This window comes from Diplotaxodon limnothrissa, linkage group LG5, assembly GCF_057381915.1.
Source record: "Diplotaxodon limnothrissa isolate DT_005_m linkage group LG5, D_limnothrissa_male_GT1.1, whole genome shotgun sequence".
NCBI lineage: Eukaryota > Metazoa > Chordata > Actinopteri > Cichliformes > Cichlidae > Diplotaxodon > Diplotaxodon limnothrissa.
Genome location: NC_140600.1, coordinates 35008442 through 35032141, shown reverse-complemented (window position 1 = coordinate 35032141; position 23700 = coordinate 35008442). Strand labels below are relative to the sequence as shown.

General features: G+C 41.1%; 1 protein-coding gene across 1 annotated transcript; it reads right to left on the bottom strand.

Annotated features, from left to right (window-relative positions):
- Positions 1-5156: 5156 nt before the first annotated feature.
- On the bottom strand, positions 5157-11731 carry cyp24a1 (cytochrome P450, family 24, subfamily A, polypeptide 1). Its single transcript, XM_085353477.1, has 12 exons — positions 11276-11731; positions 10944-11134; positions 10724-10817; positions 10549-10642; positions 9988-10079; positions 9533-9644; positions 8537-8682; positions 7261-7427; positions 6455-6533; positions 6045-6242; positions 5834-5945; positions 5157-5452 (listed from the first exon to the last, which is right to left on the bottom strand). The coding sequence occupies exons 1-11, from the start codon at positions 11531-11533 to the stop codon at positions 5835-5837; spliced, it is 1542 nt and encodes a 513-aa protein (XP_085209603.1). The 5' UTR covers positions 11534-11731; the 3' UTR covers positions 5157-5452; position 5834.
- Positions 11732-23700: the final 11969 nt, after the last annotated feature.

Sequence of the window (23700 nt, the reverse complement as noted above, 5' to 3'; positions counted from 1 at the left end):
GGTGGGGGACCTCGGTGTGTCTTATGCTGCCTGGGTGGCTGACGTGCAGGACGCCTGCATCCTTGGGCTGGATTTTTTACGAGCCATTGGTGGTGTACTGGACTTAGGCAAAGGCCTCCTCGTACTCCCTGATGGGAAGAAGGTGCCGCTTATTCCTCCCCCGGTCTGCACAGCATCTGCCGCGGCGTCCACCTCCACCGCAGAGACCCCTGCAGACCCGCCAGCAGAACAGCGAGCGGAGGAGGAGGAGGAGGAGGAGGAGAGGCTCTCAGCAGTGAGGAGTATCTGGTCAAAGAACTGTGAGGGGCTGACTCCACAGCAGCAAGAGAGTCTATGGCAGGTACTAAAAGAGTTTAGTGACATTTTTGCCCTGAAAGAAAGTGATGTTGGCTTGACACACTTGGTAGAGCACGTCATTGAGACCGGGGATGCCCAGCCTATTAAAGTGCGCCCCCGCCGCCTGCCCCTGGCTCATCAGGAGGCTGCAGACAGGGAGCTGTGTGAAATGATGAAGGCGGGCATCATAGAACCATCTGATAGCCCGTGGGCCTCCGCGGTGGTGATGGTGCCTAAGAAAAAAAGTCCTAGGATGCGTTTCTGTGTGGACTACAGACCACTCAACAAAGTGACGAAGAAAGACTCTTACCCCCTTCCCAGGATTGATGAGTCCCTCGACTTAGTAGCCGGGTCCTCCTGGTTTTCCACCCTGGACCTGCGGAGTGGCTACTGGCAGGTGCCACTGTCCCCGGAATCCAGACCGAAGACAGCCTTCTGCACTAACAGGGGACTATGGCAGTTCAAAGTCCTGAGTTTTGGCCTTTGCAACGCTCCTGCGACCTTCGAGAGGCTCATGGACAGTGTGCTGGCTGGCGTCCCACGGCAACGGTGTCTGGTTTACCTGGATGATCTTCTAGTGCACGGGAGCTCCTTTGATGCTGCCCTGGATGCCCTGAGACAAGTGTTGGAGAGGGTGGCGGCTGCAGGCCTGAAGCTGCATCCCGACAAGTGCCACTTCATGAGGAGGGAGGTGGAGTTTCTGGGCCACAAGCTGGGTCGTGAGGGCATCAGCACTTTGGAGGAAAAAATTCACACCATTACCGAGTGGCCCACACCAGCAGACCAGAAACAGCTCAAAAGCTTCCTAGGACTGGCGTCTTATTACAGGAGGTTTGTGAAGGGCTTTTCCTCCATAGCCGCACCACTCTTCCACCTGCTGCAGAAGGACCGTGACTTCATCTGGACCCAGGACTGTCAGCAGGCGTTCGACACCCTCCGCAGATCGCTGACAGAGTCCCCAGTCCTTGCCCCCCCTGACCCCGCCCTGCCTTTTGTCCTGGACACTGACGCAAGTAATGTGGGGCTGGGAGCGGTGTTGTCGCAGGTTGGACCGGAAGGGGAGAAGGTGGTGGCGTACTTCAGCCGGGTCCTGAACAGGAGCGAGCGGCGCTACTGTGTCACACGACGAGAGCTGTTGGCTGTGGTGGCGGGGGTGAGACACTTTAAATACTACCTGTGCGGCACAGCATTTGTTGTCAGAACTGATCATGCTGCCCTTCAGTGGCTGATGTCTTTCAGGGAGCCAGAGGGACAGGTGGCTCGCTGGCTGGAGGAGCTCCAAGCCTTCAATTTCACCGTGGAGCACAGAGCAGGGACGCACCATTCTAACGCAGACGCCCTCTCTCGCCGCCCATGTGCTGCAGCTGGCTGCCGTTACTGTGAGAAGCGAGAGGAAATAGAGCGGGAACTCACGACAATAGACGGAGCAGCACAGCTCGCCTGCAGGGTTCTTCTGGTGGTGGATGCAGCGGAGTGGAGGGCACGGCAGGAACAAGACACAGACCTGCTGCCGGTCCTGCAGTGGCTGGAGAAGGGGGAGCAACCCCTTTGGGATGAGGTCACTGGGTTTTCCATCTGTACCAGAGGGCTGTGGGCCAAGTTTGCAGCTCTCAGGCTGAAGGAGGGGGTGTTGGAGCGTGCCTGGAAGGATCCTGCCACGGGGGAGGAGAGGTGGCAGGTTGTGGTGCCAAGGTCGCTGAGGTCAGCTGTGCTGGGAGCCTGCCATGGGAGCACTGGCTCTGGCCACTTTGGGGTCTCCAAGACTCTTCGCCGCCTCCGCCAGGGCTATTACTGGGGTCAACAGCGGAGGGATGTGGAGGACTTTTGCCGCAGCTGTGATGCATGTTCCTCACACAAAGGGCCACAAGACCAGTCCCGGGCTCAGCTTCAGCAGCAACCAGCAGGAGCCCCAATGGAGCGAGTAGCTGTGGACGTCATGGGCCCATTTCCTCGCACAGACAGAGGAAACCGCTATGTTCTTGTGGCCATGGACTATTTTACCAAGTGGCCGGAAGCATACGCCATCCCAGATCAGGAGGCTGAGACGGTCGCTGATGTATTAGTGGAGGGGATGTTCAGCCGCTTTGGAACAGCAGAGACCCTACACAGTGACCAGGGGCGTAACTTTGAGTCCAAGGTATTTGCTGCCATGTGTGAACGCCTTGGGACTAAGAAAACCCGCACCACCCCACTTCACCCCCAAAGCGATGGGCTGGTGGAAAGGTTTAACAGGACGCTGGCCCAGCAGCTAGCCATCCTTACCTCAGAACACCAACGGGACTGGGATTACCATCTTCCCCTTACCCTCATGGCCTACAGGTCGGCAGTGCAGGACTCCACCCAATGTACGCCTGCCCTGCTCATGTTAGGGAGAGAGCTGAGAACTCCTGCAGAGTTGGCTTTTGGGAAACCCCCGGACGCGCCAGAGGCACCACCGGGCCGGGACTACGCAAGGAAGCTGCAGGACCGGCTGGATTCTGCACATTCCTACGCCCGAGAGCAGCTGGCGAAGGCAGGCCTGCGCCAAAAGAGGAATTACGACATCACCACTAAAGGGAGGCACTTCCGTGCTGGGGAGCTGGTGTGGGTCTACAGCCCAAAGAGGAAGAAGGGACGGTGTCCTAAACTGGATAGCAGCTGGGTGGGGCCTTGCAGCGTCCTAGAGCGAGTGGGGGAGGTTGTTTACAGGGTGCAGTTGCCTCCTAGGGGGAGGATAGTAGCGCTGCACAGAGACCGGATGGCCCCCTACAGAGGACAGTCCCTCCCCTCCTTTCCAGAGGGACGTGTACAGAGCGTCCATGACCCTGCTCAGAGGGGCCCCCGACCGGGGCTGCGTTCCCCCCCCTCGGACTCTTCACCCCAAAGCCCCGAAGCTCCGCGTCCTCCTCAGGGGCTCAGGAGGTCAAGGAGGGAACGTAGGCTACCGCCCCGCCTCAGAGACTGTGTCGTTCCCTCGGGGACGAGGAACTTATTGCTGGGGGGGCAGTGTAACGATGGTTAAGTGTTACTGGACAGTGACATGTTGGTTTTCTCTGCACACTGTTGTTGTTCCTTTAAGATTCATGTTTGGTTGGGCTGCAGGAAGTAGTGAGGGTGGTGTACAGGAAGGGGTGGGGGGACCTGGTTGTTCTGTGTGTGTGCCAGGCTGAAGAGAGGTGTAGTTCGAGAGCGCTTCCCCCTGAGTTAACAACCCGCTGGCTTATGTGCCGAATAAACTGACAAACTGAGACCCCAACCGTCTGGTTCTTGTGAACGTTACAATATTGACCGAACCAGCAGCAAAAGAAGATCCAAACGCTTCACATAAACATCGTCATGAATTCACTCAGACTTTTACTGTTTTGCTTCCACTGCGATGCACAGCTCTCTCTCTGTACTTCAAGAACAGTTTCCCTTTCTTCATTATTCGCTTGCTTGTTACGCACAAGTCTACTGTTGTTTACAGGCTGTCGGCCGCTGTTTTTTCCCTTTTACATTCTTCCGAAAAGAAAACCTCATTTCTGCTGTTCAATACTGAACAAATTTAAACTTTTTTAAAATTATTCAAAATGCAAAACGCTGTGTCTGTAATAAAACCGCTGTAACTTCAGAGGTGATGTTCATATGTTGATTAATGGTTTTCTTTCGTTTTTGATGTACTGCAGAATATTTTTATAAAATCCCAGGCCAGGAAAATCACCTTCATGTTTTTCTGTGTTTTATCCTCAGCTACTTTGACACAAAGGCCTCTGCTGTGATGCTCACACCTGTGATAAAGTCTTGCGTGTGTCAGCTTCCTTTTTATTGATACAAAAATATGTAAATGTACTGATCTGAATTATAATATTTCTGACTGTCAAAATTTCCCAGATTTAAATCGAATCGAATTAAATCGAATCGTGGAACGAATCGATTCGGGGCCTTGTGAATCGGAATTGAATCGATTCTAGAAATCAGTGACGATACCCAGCCCTATAGGTAAGCTCATTCTGTCTTTGTTTAACCCATCTGAAATACTTAAAAACAGTGGGGGGGAAACAGGGACTAAAACAGTGCTTAAATCACTTCACTTGATCTTTTATTATAATTATTAAGTTCAGTTATAATTTCATAATTTACTTTCATAACACTAGAAATCCCACTGAAACATCAGACTGTGGGATTGTGTAACATGTTTTTCACATTGTGCATTTGAGGAATCCATCACTTTAATGGCAGGGGCGGAGCAAAAGGGTGAAAAACAATAAGTTTTGTTAGTTTTGAAAGATGCACTCCCCCTCATGCACCTCATAGTGGTTTGGTCCATTGCCTACTATTACCTAACTTTTACTTTACAAACTGTAAACAAAGGATATGTGAGACACTGCTATGTACTTGTACCACTCAGTAAAAGCAAACATATTTACTGTCACGAACACACTTTTTTATTAGCTTCTTGACCTTGATGTTAAATCTTGTGCTTCAGTGTAGATGCTATATTATTGTCTCTTAATGCATGTTTATGGAGTTATAAAATTCACCATAACTCACTAAATTTTTAACCAGCTGAAAGTTATTTCATTTTCATGTTCACAGCTGTGAATTACTGCTTTGCCTAAAAAGCAAATCTTTGCAAGGTGGGAGAAACAAAAAACATGTAAACTCCACACGGAAAGGTGTGTTTAAAGATATATTTATTTGATACATTTGTTTTCATGAATAAAATATGTCTCTTCAAAAAACGATGTACAATCTTGCAATATTATAATTGTGCTTATATATACAATAAAACATAAAACATAACCCATATATCAATATATATATATATTGATATATATTGATATATATATATACACATACACAATAAAAAGCATAACAAAATACTTGGACTACATTCTACATGTCTAAGATCAAAGATTTGAGGACAGCTGCCTTGGTACAATATTCACTTTGTACATAACAACTGGTACTTTGGTCAGTCATTAACAGTCATAGTTTTAAATATGTCTGAGGTATTTGTGGTAAGATTAGAGTTATAATAATTGTTGTTTTGTATTTTATTTACAGAGCAGCAATGCAGGGAGTCACTGGACCACTGGGACAAGCAACAAAGTTATCACCTTTCTGTCGCTCAGTCCGGAAGAGCTGAATTTAGAGCCTGGAAGGGAAGAAAAGATCAATTAGGGCTCTTCTGAACTTGATGGAAATGGAAATAAAAATATAATTTGGCAGATTCATAGTTACAGTTGTCTAACTTAGATGTAAAGTATGATATCATGTCTACATCTCTGAATCTCAACATGTGTGTTTCTGTTTGTTCTGGCTGCAACTCACTGCCTGCAAGTGAGGCATTTAGGGAACATCTGGAAATTGTAGCTTCCCAGAATAACATAGATTACGCTGTGTCCAAACAGGCTCTGCATAAGACTGTTAAAATAAAGCTACAAACAGTAGCCAGCCAGAGTGATTTAGGGAATCTTTGTGCCACTTCCATCTTGACTAATTCCTAAGCAGTCTAGAAATTTAAAACTGTTCTTACTTCATCTCCTGATGAAGGCGACAGGCAATTCTCTATTGGGAACCAAAAGCCCTGAATGGATGACGTCAAGCGGCTCATTATCTGTTGCCACAATCTCATAGTCTCTGACCAGCTGTAAGAAAGACAAGCAAAAATCAACAACTGTTCAAATAATGGCATTTGTTGAGGACCATCTTGAGCTAACCACTTAGGTTTTAGTCACTGATCGTACCCAGCACATGGCCAGTTGCAGCTGAAGCTCTGCCAGTCGTCTGCCGATGCACATCCTCTTTCCAATACCGAAAGGAACGTGGGCAAAGGGGTTGATGGTGTTGTTCTCGCGCAGCCAGCGCTCAGGTTTGAACTGCTTGCCATCATCAAAGTACTCTTCGTTGGAGCCCAGTGCATGGCTGTTAATCATCAACACTGTCTGTGAATGGAGGAAAAAGTATAAGTTTTTGGTTTTGTCCCTATTTTACAGATGAACGACGCAGTATAGTAGATAATGAGACTAAAGCCTGAGAACATGAACAGATTTTCTTTCTAAAAAAAACTCATTTAGACATCAGTCAAATGTAAATTTTCACAAGAATGGAATCTGCTTATGTCAGGTGTATGACGACTACTGTCTAAGCCACTTACTCCTTTGGGAATAGCATAATACCCCAACACAGTGTCCTTGTCCAGGGTTCGGCTTGTGAATGGAACTGATGGTGATAACCTGTAGGAATTAGACAAAAAATACATGTGAGATTATGACACAGTGACCATACTCATACTACAGTATGTATAAGCTGCTTAACAGGAGATAAACATATTCCGGCATTGTTCACAGGGTAAAATAAGGTGAGATATAATCTCCAGTTGGGGGGCTTGTACAGTACATTCCATGGGTGATGTGGTTATGTTGGTGGACTTAAATGAAATGTTAGACAACTTGTGACTTCAAAAGGAGACCGAAGGAGAACCTACAAGGGCTAGGAAACAATTTAAATGTGACCACATGGTAGACTTTAAGCTTGTTGTTGCTGGTCATGCCACCACATCTCACGGAGCTTGTTTTTGAGGCAGTCATGCGTGTGAGTTTTCATTCTTAATCTCTCTGTAGTACGAGCCAAAATTATGATTTAAGTCTGATTTACTGCTTGGGAAAAACAAAACAAAACTGATTGTTTAACTGGTGTCTAATTCATTCATTTAATAGGAAATGGAGATTATTTGTATTTGTCGTATTTGTTTTGCTTGTGTGACTCTTGCACCAAACTCCTATTAAAGAAAAAGATTTTCTATAACTATATTTAAATTTAACCAGTCTATAGTTAAACTGGTGTATCGTTTGGATTTCTAAATGTATTTAATTGTATTAACAGAGTATGTTTGGCACTTTTCAGAGAGGAAGATTAGATACTACACCGCTGCTCATAATATAACCATCAGTGTTAATGTACCTCATAGACTCTTTGAGGCAGGCCTTGAGGTAGGGCATATTCTTGATGTGCTCTCCACTTGGATCCTGGTCAGGAGGCACGATCTCTCTGATCTCCTGCAACAGCTTCTTCTGGGCGCTGGGGTTTCGTGACAGGTTGAAAATAAACCACAACATGCTATTGGCGGTCTGAGAAACGTAACAGCAAGACAGAGAGGGAGGAGAGAGAGACAGAGACAGAGATTGAAATAAGGAGGTAGTGAGGAGATGTCTCTAAATGAGGCAGCTACGCTAAGTGCATTCATCAGTGGGGTCCTGAAAGGAGCTATGGAATGTTTTGGGTTCCTCAAAGGCTCCTCAGTTACATCTACTACATTAATTTTCCGCTTTTGAAGGACTGAAACTGCAGCACCTTTTTGTTTTAGAGTTTACAAGGTTTTTTTTTTCTTTAACCACTTGAAGGAAAGTAGGTGAAAGGTTGAAATTAAAAAAGCAAACTCATGCTTGTTCTGTTAAAGTGCAGCTTGCAGTTTTTTGTTCAGTAAAGTGTGACTAAACAAAAAGCTGTAATAGACAGAAATGGCTTTAAAGCTTCGCAGCATTATGTTTCTTTGCCTTCTGCATCTAGCAGCCATTAAAAATGGGTAGAAGTGGCCAGCTCGATCAACAAATCACTAATCTGTGTGACTGTTAAAGCCAGTCAAAGGACTTCAGCAGCACGTTTGCCACCATGTGGTGAGAACTAAGCTGAGCTGAATATAAAAGTGTGATGTAAAAGAAAAATTCTGGCGACTACAGATTCACTGAAGAGGTTGATAGAAGACTACATCAATTTACATAATAAAAAAGGATTGTCACAAATAAAATTGTTGTGTCTGGGTGACACCACCAGGGGGCCCGATTGTTAAAAAGAATACCAGGACTAAACCTGTCGGACATTAAGTAGCGCCACTGTGTGGCCAGTTATAAAACTACAGTTATGCTACCAGTTCTTAGTTGCTTGAAAGGTAGATTCTACTGGCTAATGTCAGCCGTCAGAAACACTTTCAGAAGTCAGAATTTCTAGTTAACTGTTAGCTGTGTTCTTTTTCAATCAAATTTATAAGAAATAATGTGTTAATTATTGAGTTTTAGAGATGTCGGTATGTATTTATGTTTGTTGGACAGAATGTTAGCATTGGTTTTCATACTAAGCTAAGTAGCTGTAATGACCAGACAAATAGGAGAGCGATGTCCATGATTTTAACTATCTCAATGAGAATTAAATGTATATGTTTGTGGTGTAAAATGTTACTCACTGTCTCAACTCCTCCAATCTGCAGCTCGGTGATGGCCGCGTACAGCTCCTTTTTTGAAAGGCTGCTCTGGTGTAAGATGTCACCGATCAAATCATCAGGAGCTCTGGTTGCGTTCCTCTTCAGCTTCTTGTCAATGTAGACTTTGGCTGAGGGAACAAAAACAGTCACGATGTAAGCATGCTCATTTTAAAGTCAAATCTCATGTGTTTTGTTTGCACTTGAAAAGTTGGCTTTTGGTTGTTACTTTATTTTTTCTGTCATGTTCTCAGCTGCTTTCAGGCAAAATAGTAAAATAAAAAGATTGTTTGCTCTTGGAGCTCTGTTGGCTTTTGTGCTGGTTTGAAATCTCACATATTAAAGGCTAACTGTCAGGCCTCTTTAATTGTAACTCTAGATGTAAGGAATACATGTGAAGTACATACAAAGTTATTTATACATAAAACAAAGAATAACTTTTTTTGTTTCTGTTTTCGGGCTAATTTTCGTTACTGTTTTCTGAAAGTGTGTCAGTTGTTTTTTTATCCTTTCATAAAATGCTATCCATAATCTAACTTGTCTGACTGAAAGACATATATTAAAGACAAGATATTTTGGTGCTGTACTGAAAACACATAAAAACATCAATTGTTGGTACAATAAGTGGTTATGTGTGAATATTTGTAAGAGGTTGAAGCAGCATAATCTTCTTTATCACTGTATGCCACTACCTTCTGCTACAACAAATATTTGGCATATTTCTCCCTCATGGGTCATGCAGTTTACTTACAACACTGAGTACCAGAGCGCCAAGTACACAAAACACTGGCACACAGTTCAGATCTCGCTGCCACCCACCCACCCTCGTCTGTACTTTCCTATTGATGTTCTTACTGGAACTGAGCTCAGACAAGTGCAAACATTACAGATGAGTGGAGACAAACAGTACCCTACGACAGTAATTACTGCAGGCGGGGGAATCTTAATTTTCTAATTTTGTGGCAAGGCATAAACTCGCACCTGTGCTGAAAATGCGGTCCCATGCTGCGGTGTGGTCCTGCCATGTTTTGGTGTTGAGGCTCTTGTGGAGCTCTACTGGTGTAACCATCATCATGCCAAAGGTGCTCATCATCTACAGAGAAACAGAGCGACAAGAGAAGACAGAGTCAGAGAGAAAAGGATTGGGAGTCTGATGTAATCCATTGTCACTCGTGCTGAAAGTCTCTGATTCAATTGTTTTCAAAGCTTTTTCTATACTGTTGCCCCCATTACCCTGAGACCTTTGTAAGCATATTTTTATTATCTGTTAACGGTATTGGTTTGCCCCAGAAAATCCCAGTGAGAGTGTTAGTCACTGAACTGCTGCATCACTTGGTGAACCTGATGAACTGCGAAGTTTCCACAGGCTCACAGAGAGAGCCAGCTTCAGTCCTACAACTGTCCCCTCTTACAAGTCACAGTGCTCCTATACTCACTGTTTTCACAGCTGTGATGAAGTTCATGGCTTCCTCGTTGACCGTCTCTTGCAGAAGACCAAATCTCTTCCAATAAAGGATGAGACAAATGGCTGTGAGGTGAAAAAGAGCAAAAAGTGAGATTCAGAATGCCAGATTTTTACTTTGTACAGGTCTGCAATGTCTCAAAATCCTTTTAGTTTATGATTATCTTTTTAACATTACAGGTGACAGAAAACATCATAGCAGAATATTGCTTCTATAAATAACATGGTTGAAAGCCAAAGATATAATTAGGGTTTTTTTCGGTTTTATAATGATTCATTTTGAAGCCCACATTCACTTCATTTATCAGAGTTTTCGCGCTTTTTATTTGCCTTAACCGACCTTGAATGTATTATCTGTAAATTATCTGGTTTTAAAACCGTTTAAAGGTAACACCTGATTCTTTCAGAGTTTCAATTTCCACATTTTCTGTATTAGACGGTTAATCGAGAAAATGATCGGCAGCTCAATCTATGCTGTAATAAAAATCCCAGTTGTAGATTTAACGAGGAATCGAATCAAAAATAGTGAACTTACTCTCAAACGACCATTTATTCAATTCGAAGTACAAGTCTTCAATCTTCCCGTTGTTGCTGATGTTTCCAATTCTGCCAACGAAGTCCACCAACACCTGTTTTTACAAGCAGAAGGTGTCAGTCATCGATAACTCTAAGAAGTAAAAGCATATATTCTTTATGTAACGGAGTCTTACCTCGTTTATTTTGCCATCGAGCTTCACCACTTCTGTCGGTTTCATGAGTTTCTGCTGAAATGCGCTCCTCACTCTCTGCCAGTCCTTTCCTTCCCTGCAAAACAAAAGTAAGTGCGTTTTAATTTAAAACATTTGTGCTTCTACTTACGTCTCAGTCTGCCTCCTGGTGGGTTATTGCCATTTTAGGCACCAATAAAGGAGAAATCGAAAGACCACTTACAGAATTAGGAGTCCGTACGCCTCGTCTCTCAGGTCTCTGTATGCTTTCCAGGGTTTGATTTCCAGCCTCTGAGGGTAATTTGCCTCCTTCCTATAAAGCGCCTCCAACAAGCAAGGTGCGCCAATGTGCACAGACTCGAAAGACCCCAGCTTCATCCGGAATATCTTTCCGAACTTCTTATGATAATCAACCTGAAAAAAAAAAAAGATTCAAGTAGTTATAAAATGTCATGGAAAATAAAAAGTGATTACATCTGTTTTGGTCACATTTTAATAGATTAAAAAACACTTGGAATGTTTATGGTTATATGATGACATATGATAATACTGTACCAATGCCTCATGTTGCCTCGTCAAACCGCCTTTTCTTAGGAGTTCAAACAGACTGCCGACCAGGGGCCAGTTGGTGGGTCCCGGGATCTCGTCCAAACTGTGCGCTCTGAATGCCGCATGAGGACACGGTGCAGCCTCCGCAGCATCCTTCTCCTCCAGCACGCACACTGAAGATGTTGGCTTGAAGTGCTGCAGCCCGACAGACTTCTTCTTCAGCAGCTCAACTATCTGAGGAACTTTTTGGATTTGCGCCCTCATCCTCAACTTTGTATTTATCTATTTTTTACTCAGTTAGTACTCAGATGTTTAACAGCAGCTCCCTTTTCATTACCTAGAGGTTGTTCTAGTTTCTTGGAAAAGTGTTACTCCATACCGCATTATATATACTCTGAGAGTGTTTATTCCTGCCGTGCACGGAACCAATCAGGGGCCGGTCCTGCATGGTGTGGCCGTCGAGCCCGCCATTCATTTATGGATCCAAGTTGAGAGGATCGTATGACCCCAGATAGACCGAGGAAGTGCCCTGACCACCCCCCCCCCCCCCCCCCCCCCCCCCCGCTTTATAAATAAACACACAGGCCACTGCAGAGGTGACGCGGTTCGCTTGAACCTGTTTCACAGTGACCCGTGATTGGAAGAACCGAAACTCTGGCAAATACTACTGCCACACTTCTGCACCGGGCAAATATTTGACCGATTGCAGCTTGTGTGTTTGCTTTGTTGGTGTTTTGGAGTGTGTGTTCTTTGTGGAGAGGTAAAGGGGTGGTGGGGGTAAGTGGGCATTTAAAGTGCTTTTTTGGACCGTTTATTGTACTAATTATACGGGGTAGTTTATACAGTCCAATTAACAGGAGCGCTGAATTGGAGTTGTTGTAAAAGTCCCTCCATCCATGGTCGCCCGCTGATAAATAACATTTAATTCGTACATTTCCAGATCGTTCTGTAGTTTCCAGATCGTTCTGTAGCCTCTGATGATCAAAATCAAAGTCAGACCTTTTACAGTCTGTTTTTCTTCACCACCAACAAGAAGCTCACCAGACACAGGCATGAAAAAAGTGATTTTTATTGTTTGATATATTTCTTAGTTTGAAAAATGAAACGAGTTGATGGCGAAATCACCCCCCCAACACACACACACACACACACACACACACACACACACGAATCCTTATGTCGTTTATAATTGCGAGGACCCCAATCTTAACCCCCCCAACTGAATGCCCAAACCCGATATATACCTGCCTCGAACCTGGCTCCCCAACAGCATTTCGCAGTTCTCAAATGAGGACCGTCCTCACTTGGGCTAAAGCTAATTGGTCCTCACAAAGATAGACATACATGTAGCGCACACACTCAAGTACAGACGCACACGCCGCCCACTCAGAGCTGGCATGACTTAAATAACATGTACTGGGGCCCCGTGTTGCTGCTCTTTAAAAGTGCTCATTCACAGACTCTCGGGTGGCATCAGAGCAACCTTGAACTCTTAACTGATGTTTGCCGGTTATTGGGTGAGCGAGCAAAAGTCGTCTCATGTGTAGCAGGCACATATTAATCACCCCCCCCCCCCCCCCCCCCCCAAAAACGAGAAAACAACCACCCACGCACCTACAAATGCACACGGTGACCGCTCATGCTGTTTGATATGTGGTATCACATGATATCAGGCAGCTTTAGTACTGTATTTGTGCTACTTTATTATTTAAAGAAATGTTAACTTAAAAACTTTAAAAAAAACCACACAACCTTCTTGAAAACCGCATTATTTCTCTTATATATACGTATATATATCGTCAGTCTGAAAACAAAGACAGATGATCTGCATCTTGGCCAGCTGTTTCTCAGTGTTTCAAGTCTTTATGCAAAGCTAAGCCAACAGTCTGCTTGCTGGATTTTTTTATTTTTAACATACTGACACGAGAATGGCACCAATCACCTCATCTGTTTCTCAGAATTTTTAAAAAATGCGTGTTGTGCAAACCATCAAATTATTCTTGCGAAAGAGGACTCTAGTGATTTTGTTGAGTGTAGATTAATAACATCTGTTTTTAAGCCTTCTTTTCTTGGTAAACATCTACATCTCCCAAACTCTATGTGCTCAACCTGAAGCACGATGCAAAATAATGGGACCTAACCATTTCTAAAATCCCAAAGCGTCTCAATAAAGTGTTTTTGTTGCATGAGTGGCAGTGCTTCTCATTATGCATAGTCACATTTGTAATGAATAAAATCAAGTATTTGTAGTACATTTTTAAACCTTATCTTTAAAAACATCAGCTTAAAAGAAGTACATTGTTTGAAAATGCATTTATTTTCATTACTGGGCAGCTTAAATGAAGGGTATCAAACCCATTTTAGGTTATGGAGCATATGGCCTAATTTAATCTGAAGTAGGCTTGATCAACAGAAGCGTGCAATAATTCATAAATTAAAAAAAGTAACGATTTCCGAATTCCTCTTTCAAATTTCTAATTCTTCGCAGGCGCAGTCCATATACAAATCATATAGTGAGCATCCTGAGACAAATAAATGCAGCAAGTGTGTCATTACACATACAGAAGTTACAGATCACAAATAGTATTTAAAACCAACTTTCTGGAGTTAGAAACGTATCATTTATTTTTACTACCATATAGTAATAGTGGCCACTGCAAAGGGATTAATATGCATTCAAAACAATAAAAGAAAATTTGGACAAATAATGACTCACACTTTGCAAAATTATCCAGTGGACTGCTCTAGAAATTGTGGCTGGCCTGTTATGGCCCAGTTACTGCATGTTAGACACATGCATTAAAATGATACCTTTACTTGGAAAAATCAAAGTAGCATCATTATGGAACTGAAATGACTACTTTGTCCAAAGACATATTTATTTAAATTTCTTTTCAAATGTCTCTGTTCCCAGCCTCTTGAGTGTGTAGCTCAGGTCATGCCCTGAAACAGACAAATCTCTGGTTTCCATACACTATAAAGAGTTGATTAGATTAATGTGATCGCTAGTTGCAGCATAACACTCTTAAAAATTCAGTGTAATTAATTGGAGTATTGAAAATTTCTAATACTTAAATATTTATTTAGATCCAATGTCAAATTAATATCGTATAAAAAGTGCATGACAGATTTAGACATAGTCTAAAAAATTTACATTTCTATTATTTCAAAAAGCAGTTAGCTGTTGTGCAAGGTGTCACTTCAGGACTTCAGCCTGACAGTGTGCTGGTCTGTGCTGCCACATTAAACACTGGCAGTGTCACAGATAGTTGGCACTGCGCATAGTGCAAGTCATAAAGAAAACATGTTTTCTTGTGATGTCCTGTGTAGGCAAACAGAACTACGCAACACCCTCCCCTATGACCTTGAGCAGAATACGCAGCTGAAGGTTTTATTGCAATAAATGTGTACTGGCGGTGGTGCGTTTGTGCCAGGCATTTATCGGCGAGTCATTACTAAATGTATTTATAAAGCAGTATATTAACTGAGACACAAGGACAAACTGGGTTTATGGGTTCATTTATGGGGTATTATGGATTATTTTGCACAAACGCATAGAAACACAAGCCGTCAGCATTTCTGTGTTAGTTATTTGCTAAGAATATCAATTTGCTGGACAAATAAAAGAAAACAAAATAAGTAATGAATAAACACACTAAGTTACATTTTCATTTTAGTTTCAGTCAAGCGTACTGTTGTTGTTGTTTGTGCTTGCAAGATGCTTAAAACTGAAGCCTCGAGAATTGACTGAATACTTCCCACTGACCCGTCATTCCTCATCTTTAAGACATCCCTTTGATTGAAGTGCAGGTCAATACTCTTTGTTCTTTACAGTCAGCTCAGTGGAGGGTTTGTAGTAGTGATGACAGCAGGCGAGAGATAACTGATGAACCAAGATAGGGACCGGTCGACCCTCGCAAGTAGCCCCGAACTCCCCAGAAGGCGGATCAAACAAACCTAACGACCTAAAGACACTCATGCCCAAATTGAGCGACAGGTCAGGGAGTTCACTGATTATGTTTGAAGTGGATGCTGCTCTATACACAGGTACATACAAACGTAAGTCATGTGTGCACACAAAGATGTACATTCATATGTGAAGCCACAGAAATACAACCACCATGTTCTTTAAAAAATGTAGAGGCCTACAGAGGAGGACGTTACTGGAGATTGACTGTGGAGATGGAAAAGCCTCATGCAGTCACATCAGCCTGACCCAGAAAGTGAGGTGCCCTCTTCCCCAGAACCTATATATTACCTTTTGGATAATCCAACAAGCACTCCTCCACCACTTAAGTCAACTGGTTATTGCCCTTTCTTTACATTTTTTTCCTGGCACCCCATTATGTGTGGCCATGATTCAGCATTAAAATTCATGATTACTGGGAAACCTGTAGATCTGTTACATCAACAATTTTTGTTTTGTTTTAAGTTATCACAGTGGACTATAGATTTCTGGCATTTACAGGAAACTAGTTCATTGCTATTGATAGAGTATGTGGGAAAAGCACTGGAGCTATAAGGAAGGAGATCTCCATGAACCTACTGACCTCCTCCTATACACTGAGGCTGCTGTTGGCTCCTGGATGCATTCAGTTCTGTGGAGGGGACGGCTTTCTTGAAGCTGAAGAACTAGTAAGGGTTGGCACAACAGGGAAGTCACAAGGTTTGTTTCTGAAATGTGAAATGTAGGGGTGACTGAGGTGAACTGCTATGAAAGATGCAGAGGTCACTGAGGGCGTATGGTTGACAAAGTTGAACTATGTGAGCAAAATGTCCTTTAAAACTCATGTTAACAGTGAAATAGGGTCTGAAACATGAATTATTATGTATATACACTAAGTATTGATTCTACTTATTCTACTAATTATAAACAGTAATGATGATATGGTAACGGTAAATGTTTCAGGACACTGCCGTAACATTCAAAGCTTATTATTATGTTTTTTCACCACAGTTACAAATTGGGATTTTTCATACAAACCCATATTAATGTTCACAATATAAAAGATAATTAAAGATAATATAACCTGATTTAAAATCCAGCACATTTGCTTTATCTTTAATGCTATTCACTTGGATATTTAGTTTTCTGTTTTGCTTACAATTTAATTCATTTATTTATGGTACTGTTATTAACTGCAGTTCCTGGAGGATGTCACAAAATAAGCATAAATTTGCAGTGGATAAGAGGATGGTATCAAATGGATTTTTAGATACTTTGGAAGCTTTCAGACAAATGATAAGAGAACATTCACAAAATAAGTCAATGTATGTAAAAACAGTCACATTGGGAATTTTAATTATATTACATTAAGTAGTCTAAGGGGCTGGAGCCCCCAGGGGAAAAGGCAGTATACACCCTGGACAGGCTACCAGTCTATAGCAAGGGTAACACAGAGAGACAACTATTTATGCTCACATTCACACCTATGCCCAAGTTAGAAACACCAGTTAAACTAACATGCCTGTACCTGGAGTATAGCACCTGGAGAGAACCCATGCAGTCCCAGAGAGAGCATGCAAGCATGCATCATATAAGATACACCAATAGAGCATATTTTAATTCTCGTAGACAAAACAATCCTGTGGAGTTTTAAAAATGGGAAAAAAACAGTTTTCGCAGCAAAAATTTTCTGGCACAACTTCACCTGCTTCCAAGGTGCATGGAGAGGATGAAAGAATTCACAACGCAGGAACTCCAGCAACACTTGAGGGAAGATGAATAACTTTAATAATTGACCAACGTGTTTCGGCTTGCGGCCTTATGAAAACAACAGTTTTGCCAGGATATAGTACTAACTCTCCAAAATAAAGGTGGCATTATCTATGAACTGATACAAGTAAGGCTGATCTGTAAGTCTGAGCAATAAACTCTGCAGTGATCCAATAGTCTACAGTTTGTACAGCGGCCTTGAGAGCTTAACACACTGTAACTTATGATAATATGTGCAAATAGACAAAAAAGAACACACACACCCATTTTTGAATGCGCTCCCCAAAAGCTGCTCATCTGTCATTAAAGTGACGTGCTGTGATGTGTTTATTTGTTCTTCAGCTTGTCATTTGATGAGTGAACGGGTCATGAACTCACTGAGAGGATCTTTACCTGTCATTCTGTTGTGATAGTTACAGTACAGATACACCTTGAAAAAACAAAGAATATCTGACCACTGGTGAAAGGCAGTCCAGAAACAATGACTTACTGTACAACTTTATGGGATGACCTACTTTGTGCACACACAGAAACAATAGGTTAACTAGAAAGTGCATTTTCTGAAGAAACTGCAGTGTGAATGCTTGAATCTGAATGTATGCACTGAAATGAATTAATTGTTGAATTTTGAGTTAAAAATATTGAATGAGATTAAAAAAAAACTAAAAAAAAAACGAATTTAACCTGAAAACAAAGGTGCTGAACTGCTAAAAGCTGAAGGTTACACAGAAGAAGGAGTTGGAAAAAAACTGAAAATGTTTTAAATGTAAATTAGAAAACCCTAAGAAATGAGAAAAGAACATTTAGAGTCAGAAAACATCTGAATGAATATTAAAAGGTCATATTCTTTGAATCACTGAATGAAGAAAATGTGATCCCTCCACTTTGATCCACACAGTTTAAAAAGTTTAAATGCCTGAGCTTTGAAAGATACGGTGTTGGAAAGAGAACAATAATGGCGACAATTTGAGGGTAAAATGATGGCTGTAACACTGTGGACACAGCAGCAGTTGAAAGAGAAGTGCTTAAGATGAATCTTGGTACAGTGGCAGGCAGAGCTCGTTAAGCAGGCAGGTGTGAGCCTGGTTGCTATAGTGACCGCACCCAATGGCTCCATACACACGTACACAGACATGCGCCTCACTTTTGCTGCTTAAAATGAACAGAAAAGTCAGGCCGAAACAAATCGTTCCCAAATGAAAAGTAAAAGTCGTATTGACAAAATTCTTTCACCGTGAGCGACAGCAGCTTCTAGTCTACTGAATTCTCAGTTTTCATGCCTGTGGAGTTTATTATATGGACGTGGTGACAGTGGAAAGACACCATGCTCTTCTGATTTTCAAACCAACCTTCTGAGCCATTTTAACATTAGAGTCTATGGAAGAGTTGGAGGGAGGAGGCTGTGCATTGGTGACATTTACGAAAGAACCATAACACCTAGGACAATAGTAAACACATTGGATGAAAGAGGACAGCGATGGCTACGTTTTGAGGGTAAAATCATACCTGTAGAGCAAACGCTGCGGACACAGCAGCAGTTTTAAAAAAGATTTTAAGATTAATTTTTTTGCTCCTCTCACTCTAGCAGTTGAGCTGCCTCACTCTAGCCCCAACATTCCGTCCCATACACACCCATTATAAACTCTGAAACGGGTGAAAAAACATCATGAAACTTAAACTGGAACTGAAGAAAAAGTATAATAGATATTGAAAAGATAAATACAAGTTGAATAGTTGAATGTCTTGTCTTCGTTTTAAAGTTTGAATGGTGGCTCTATGTCAATGTATGTGGAAGTAGATACAGTTTAAAGAGGAGGAAGTTGAATGAGAATTTGAAGGGTCTCCCCATTGAAATACATTATAAATTTTTGTTGAAAAAAGTTGAATAAAATTAAAAATATAAATGTTAAAAATGAGAAAAAATAGAAGCAATGTTGTCCAAAAGAATAGGAATCTAACGGTGTTTGAATGGTTTTTCTAAGTTGAACGGTTTTGAAGGAGTAGGCTTTCAAAAAACGTACGGAATAGATAATAATAATAACTAGAAAGTGCATTTTCTGAAGAAACTGCAGTGTGAATGCTTGAATCTGAATGTATGCACTGAAATGAATTAATTGCTGAATTTTGAGTTAAAAATATTGAATGAGATTAAAAAAAAAAAAAAAAAAACCGAATTTAACCTGAAAACAAAAGTGCTGAACTGCTAAAAGCTGAAGGTTACACAGAAGAAGAAGTTGGAAAAAAGCTGAAAATGTTTTAATTGTAAATTAGAAAACCCTAAGAAATGAGAAAAGAACATTTAGAGTCAGAAAACATCTGAATGAATATTAAAAGGTCATATTCTTTGAATCACTGAATGACTCAAATGTGATCCCTCCACTTTGATCCACACAGTTTAAAAAGTTTAAATGCCTGAGCTTTGAAAGACACGGTGTTGGAAAGAGAACAATAATGGCGACAATTTGAGGGTAAAATGATGGCTGTAACACTGTGGACACAGCAGCAGTTGAAAGAGAAGTGCTAAAGATGAATCTTGGTACAGTGGCAGGCAGAGCTCGTTAAGCAGGCAGGTGTGAGCCTGGTTGCTATAGTGACTGCACCCAATGGCTCCATACACACGTACACAGACATGCGCCTCACTTTTGCTGCTTAAAATGAACAGAAAAGTCAGGCCGAAACAAATCGCTCCCAAATGAAAAGTATAGGTCGTATTGACGAAATTCTTTCACCGTGAGCGGCAGCAATGTCTAGTCTACCTAATTCTCAGTTTTCATGCCTGTGGAGTTTATTATATGGACGTGGTGACAGTGTAAAAACACCATGCTCTTCTGATTTTCAAACCAACCTTCTGAGCCGTTTTAACATTAGAGTCTATGGAAGAGTTGGAGGGAGGAGGCTGTGCATTGGTGACATTTATGAAAGAACCATAACACCTAGTACAATAGTAAACACATTGGATGAAAGAGGACAGCGATGGCTACGTTTTGAGGGTAAAATCATACCTGTAGAGCAAACGCTGCGGACACAGCAGCAGTTTTAAAAAAGATTTTAAGATTAATTTTTTTGCTCCTCTCACTCTAGCAGTTGAGCTGCCTCACTCTAGCCCCAACATTCCGTCCCATACACACCCATTATAAACTCTGAAACGGGTGAAAAAACATCATGAAACTTAAACTGGAACTGAAGAAAAAGTATAATAGATATTGAAAAGATAAATACAAGTTGAATAGTTGAATGTCTTGTCTTCGTTTTAAAGTTTGAATGGTGGCTCTATGTCAATGTATGTGGAAGTAGTAAGAGTTTAAAAATGAGTAAGTTGAATGAGGATTTGAAGGGTCTCCCCATTGAAATACATTATAAATTTTTGTTGAATAAAGTTGAATAAAATTAAAAATATAAATGTTAAAAATATGAAAAATAGAAGCAGTGTTGTCCAAAAGAATAGGAATCTAACGGTGTTTGAATGGTTTTTCTAAGTTGAACGGTTTTGAAGGAGTGAGATGCCAAAAAACGTACGGAATATATAATAATAACTAGAAAGTGCATTTTCTGAAGAAACTGCAGTGTGAATGCTTGAATCTGAATGTATGCACTGAAATGAATTAATTACTGAATTGAGTTAAAAATATTGAATGAGATAAAAAAAAAAAAAAACCGAATTTAACCTGAAAACAAAAGTGCTGAACTGCTAAAAGCTGAAGGTTACACAGAAGAAGAAGTTGGAAAAAAGCTGAAAATGTTTTAATTGTAAATTAGAAAACCCTAAGAAATGAGAAAAGAACATTTAGAGTCAGAAAACATCTGAATGAATATTAAAAGGTCATATTCTTTGAATCACTGAATGACTCAAATGTGATCCCTCCACTTTGATCCACACAGTTTAAAAAGTTTAAATGCCTGAGCTTTGAAAGACACGGTGTTGGAAAGAGAACAATAATGGCGACAATTTGAGGGTAAAATGATGGCTGTAACACTGTGGACACAGCAGCAGTTGAAAGAGAAGTGCTAAAGATGAATCTTGGTACAGTGGCAGGCAGAGCTCGTTAAGCAGGCAGGTGTGAGCCTGGTTGCTATAGTGACTGCACCCAATGGCTCCATACACACGTACACAGACATGCGCCTCACTTTTGCTGCTTAAAATGAACAGAAAAGTCAGGCCGAAACAAATCGCTCCCAAATGAAAAGTATAGGTCGTATTGACGAAATTCTTTCACCGTGAGCGGCAGCAATGTCTAGTCTACCTAATTCTCAGTTTTCATGCCTGTGGAGTTTATTATATGGACGTGGTGACAGTGTAAAAACACCATGCTCTTCTGATTTTCAAACCAACCTTCTGAGCCGTTTTAACATTAGAGTCTATGGAAGAGTTGGAGGGAGGAGGCTGTGCATTGGTGACATTTATGAAAGAACCATAACACCTAGTACAATAGTAAACACATTGGATGAAAGAGGACAGCGATGGCTACGTTTTGAGGGTAAAATCATACCTGTAGAGCAAACGCTGCGGACACAGCAGCAGTTTTAAAAAAGATTTTAAGATTAATTTTTTTGCTCCTCTCACTCTAGCAGTTGAGCTGCCTCACTCTAGCCCCAACATTCCGTCCCATACACACCCATTATAAACTCTGAAACGGGTGAAAAAACATCATGAAACTTAAACTGGAACTGAAGAAAAAGTATAATAGATATTGAAAAGATAAATACAAGTTGAATAGTTGAATGTCTTGTCTTCGTTTTAAAGTTTGAATGGTGGCTCTATGTCAATGTATGTGGAAGTAGTAAGAGTTTAAAAATGAGTAAGTTGAATGAGGATTTGAAGGGTCTCCCCATTGAAATACATTATAAATTTTTGTTGAATAAAGTTGAATAAAATTAAAAATATAAATGTTAAAAATATGAAAAATAGAAGCAGTGTTGTCCAAAAGAATAGGAATCTAACGGTGTTTGAATGGTTTTTCTAAGTTGAACGGTTTTGAAGGAGTGAGATGCCAAAAAACGTACGGAATATATAATAATAACTAGAAAGTGCATTTTCTGAAGAAACTGCAGTGTGAATGCTTGAATCTGAATGTATGTACTGAAATGAATTAATTGCTGAATTTTGAGTTAAAAATTTTGAATGAGATAAAAAAAAAAACCCGAATTTAACCTGAAAACAAAGGTGCTGAACTGCTAAAAGCTGAAGATTACACAGAAGAAGAAGTTGGAAAAAAGCTGAAAATGTTTTAATTGTCAATTAGAACAACCTAAGAAATGAGAAAATAAAATTTAGAGTCAGAAAACATCTAAATGAATATTAAAAGTTCATATTCTTTGAATCACTGAATGACTAAAATGTGATCCCTCCGCTTGGATCCACACAGTTTAAAAAGTTTAAATGCCTGAGCTTTGAAAGACACGGTGTTGGAAAGAGAACAACGATGGCGACGTTTTGAGGGTAAAATGATGGCTGTAACACTGTGGACACAGCAGCAGTTGAAAGAGAAGTGCTTAAGATGAATCTTGGCACAGTGGCAGGCAGAGCTCGTTAAGCAGGCAGGTGTGAGCCTGGTTGCTATAGTGACCACACCCAATGGCTCCATACACACGTACACAGACATGCGCCTCACTTTTGCTGCTTAAAATGAACAGAAAAGTCAGGCCGAAACAAATCGTTCCCAAATGAAAAGTAAAAGTCGTATTGACAAAATTCTTTCACCGTGAGCGACAGCAGCTTCTAGTCTACTGAATTCTCAGTTTTCATGCCTGTGGAGTTTATTATATGGACGTGGTGACAGTGGAAAGACACCATGCTCTTCTGATTTTCAAACGAACCTTCTGAGCCATTTTAACATTAGAGTCTATGGAAGAGTTGGAGGGAGGAGGCTGTGCATTGGTGACATTTATGAAAGAACCATAACACCTAGGACAATAGTAAACACATTGGATGAAAGAGGACAACGATGGCTACGTTTTGAGGGTAAAATCATACCTGTAGAGCAAACGCTGCGGACACAGCAGCAGTTTTAAAAAAGATTTTAAGATTAATTTTTTTGCTCCTCTCACTCTAGCAGTTGAGCTGCCTCACTCTAGCCCCAACATTCCGTCCCATACACACCCATTATAAACTCTGAAACGGGTGAAAAAACATCATGAAACTTAAACTGGAACTGAAGAAAAAGTATAATAGATATTGAAAAGATAAATACAAGTTGAATAGTTGAATGTCTTGTCTTCGTTTTAAAGTTTGAATGGTGGCTCTATGTCAACGTATGTTGAAGTAGTAAGAGTTTAAAAATGAGTAAGTTGAATGAGAATTTGAAGGGTCTCCCCATTGAAATACATGGGAAATTTTTGTTGAATAAAGTTGAATAAAATTAAAAATATAAATGTTAAAAATGAGAAAAATAGAAGCAATGTTGTCCAAAATAATAGGAATCTAACGATGTTTGAATGGTTTTTCTAAGTTGAACGGTTTTGAAGGAGTAGGCTTTCAAAAAACGTACGGAATACAGAATAAAATATAATAATAAAGATTAGAAGAACAATACTGTGAATGCTTTTCAAGCATTCACACTAATAATAATAAAGATTAGAATAACAATACTGTGAATGCTTTTCAAGCATTCACACTAATAACTAGAAAGTGCATTTTCTGAAGAAACTGCAGTGTGAATGCTTGAATCTGAATGTATGCACTGAAATGAATTAATTGCTGAATTTTGAGTTAAAAATA

What these genes read in the sequence shown, in the direction of transcription:
- cyp24a1 (XM_085353477.1), bottom strand. Translation starts at nt 11,533, where the DNA reads ATGAGGGCGCAAATCCAAAAAGTTCCTCAGATAGTTGAGCTGCTGAAG. An exon ending in TCGATGGCAAAATAAACGAG is followed by an intron (nt 10,643 to 10,723) that starts GTAAGACTCCGT and finishes TTGTAAAAACAG; the next exon opens with GTGTTGGTGGACTTCGTTGG. An exon ending in TGCCTCAAAGAGTCTATGAG is followed by an intron (nt 6,534 to 7,260) that starts GTACATTAACAC and finishes TAATTCCTACAG; the next exon opens with GTTATCACCATCAGTTCCAT.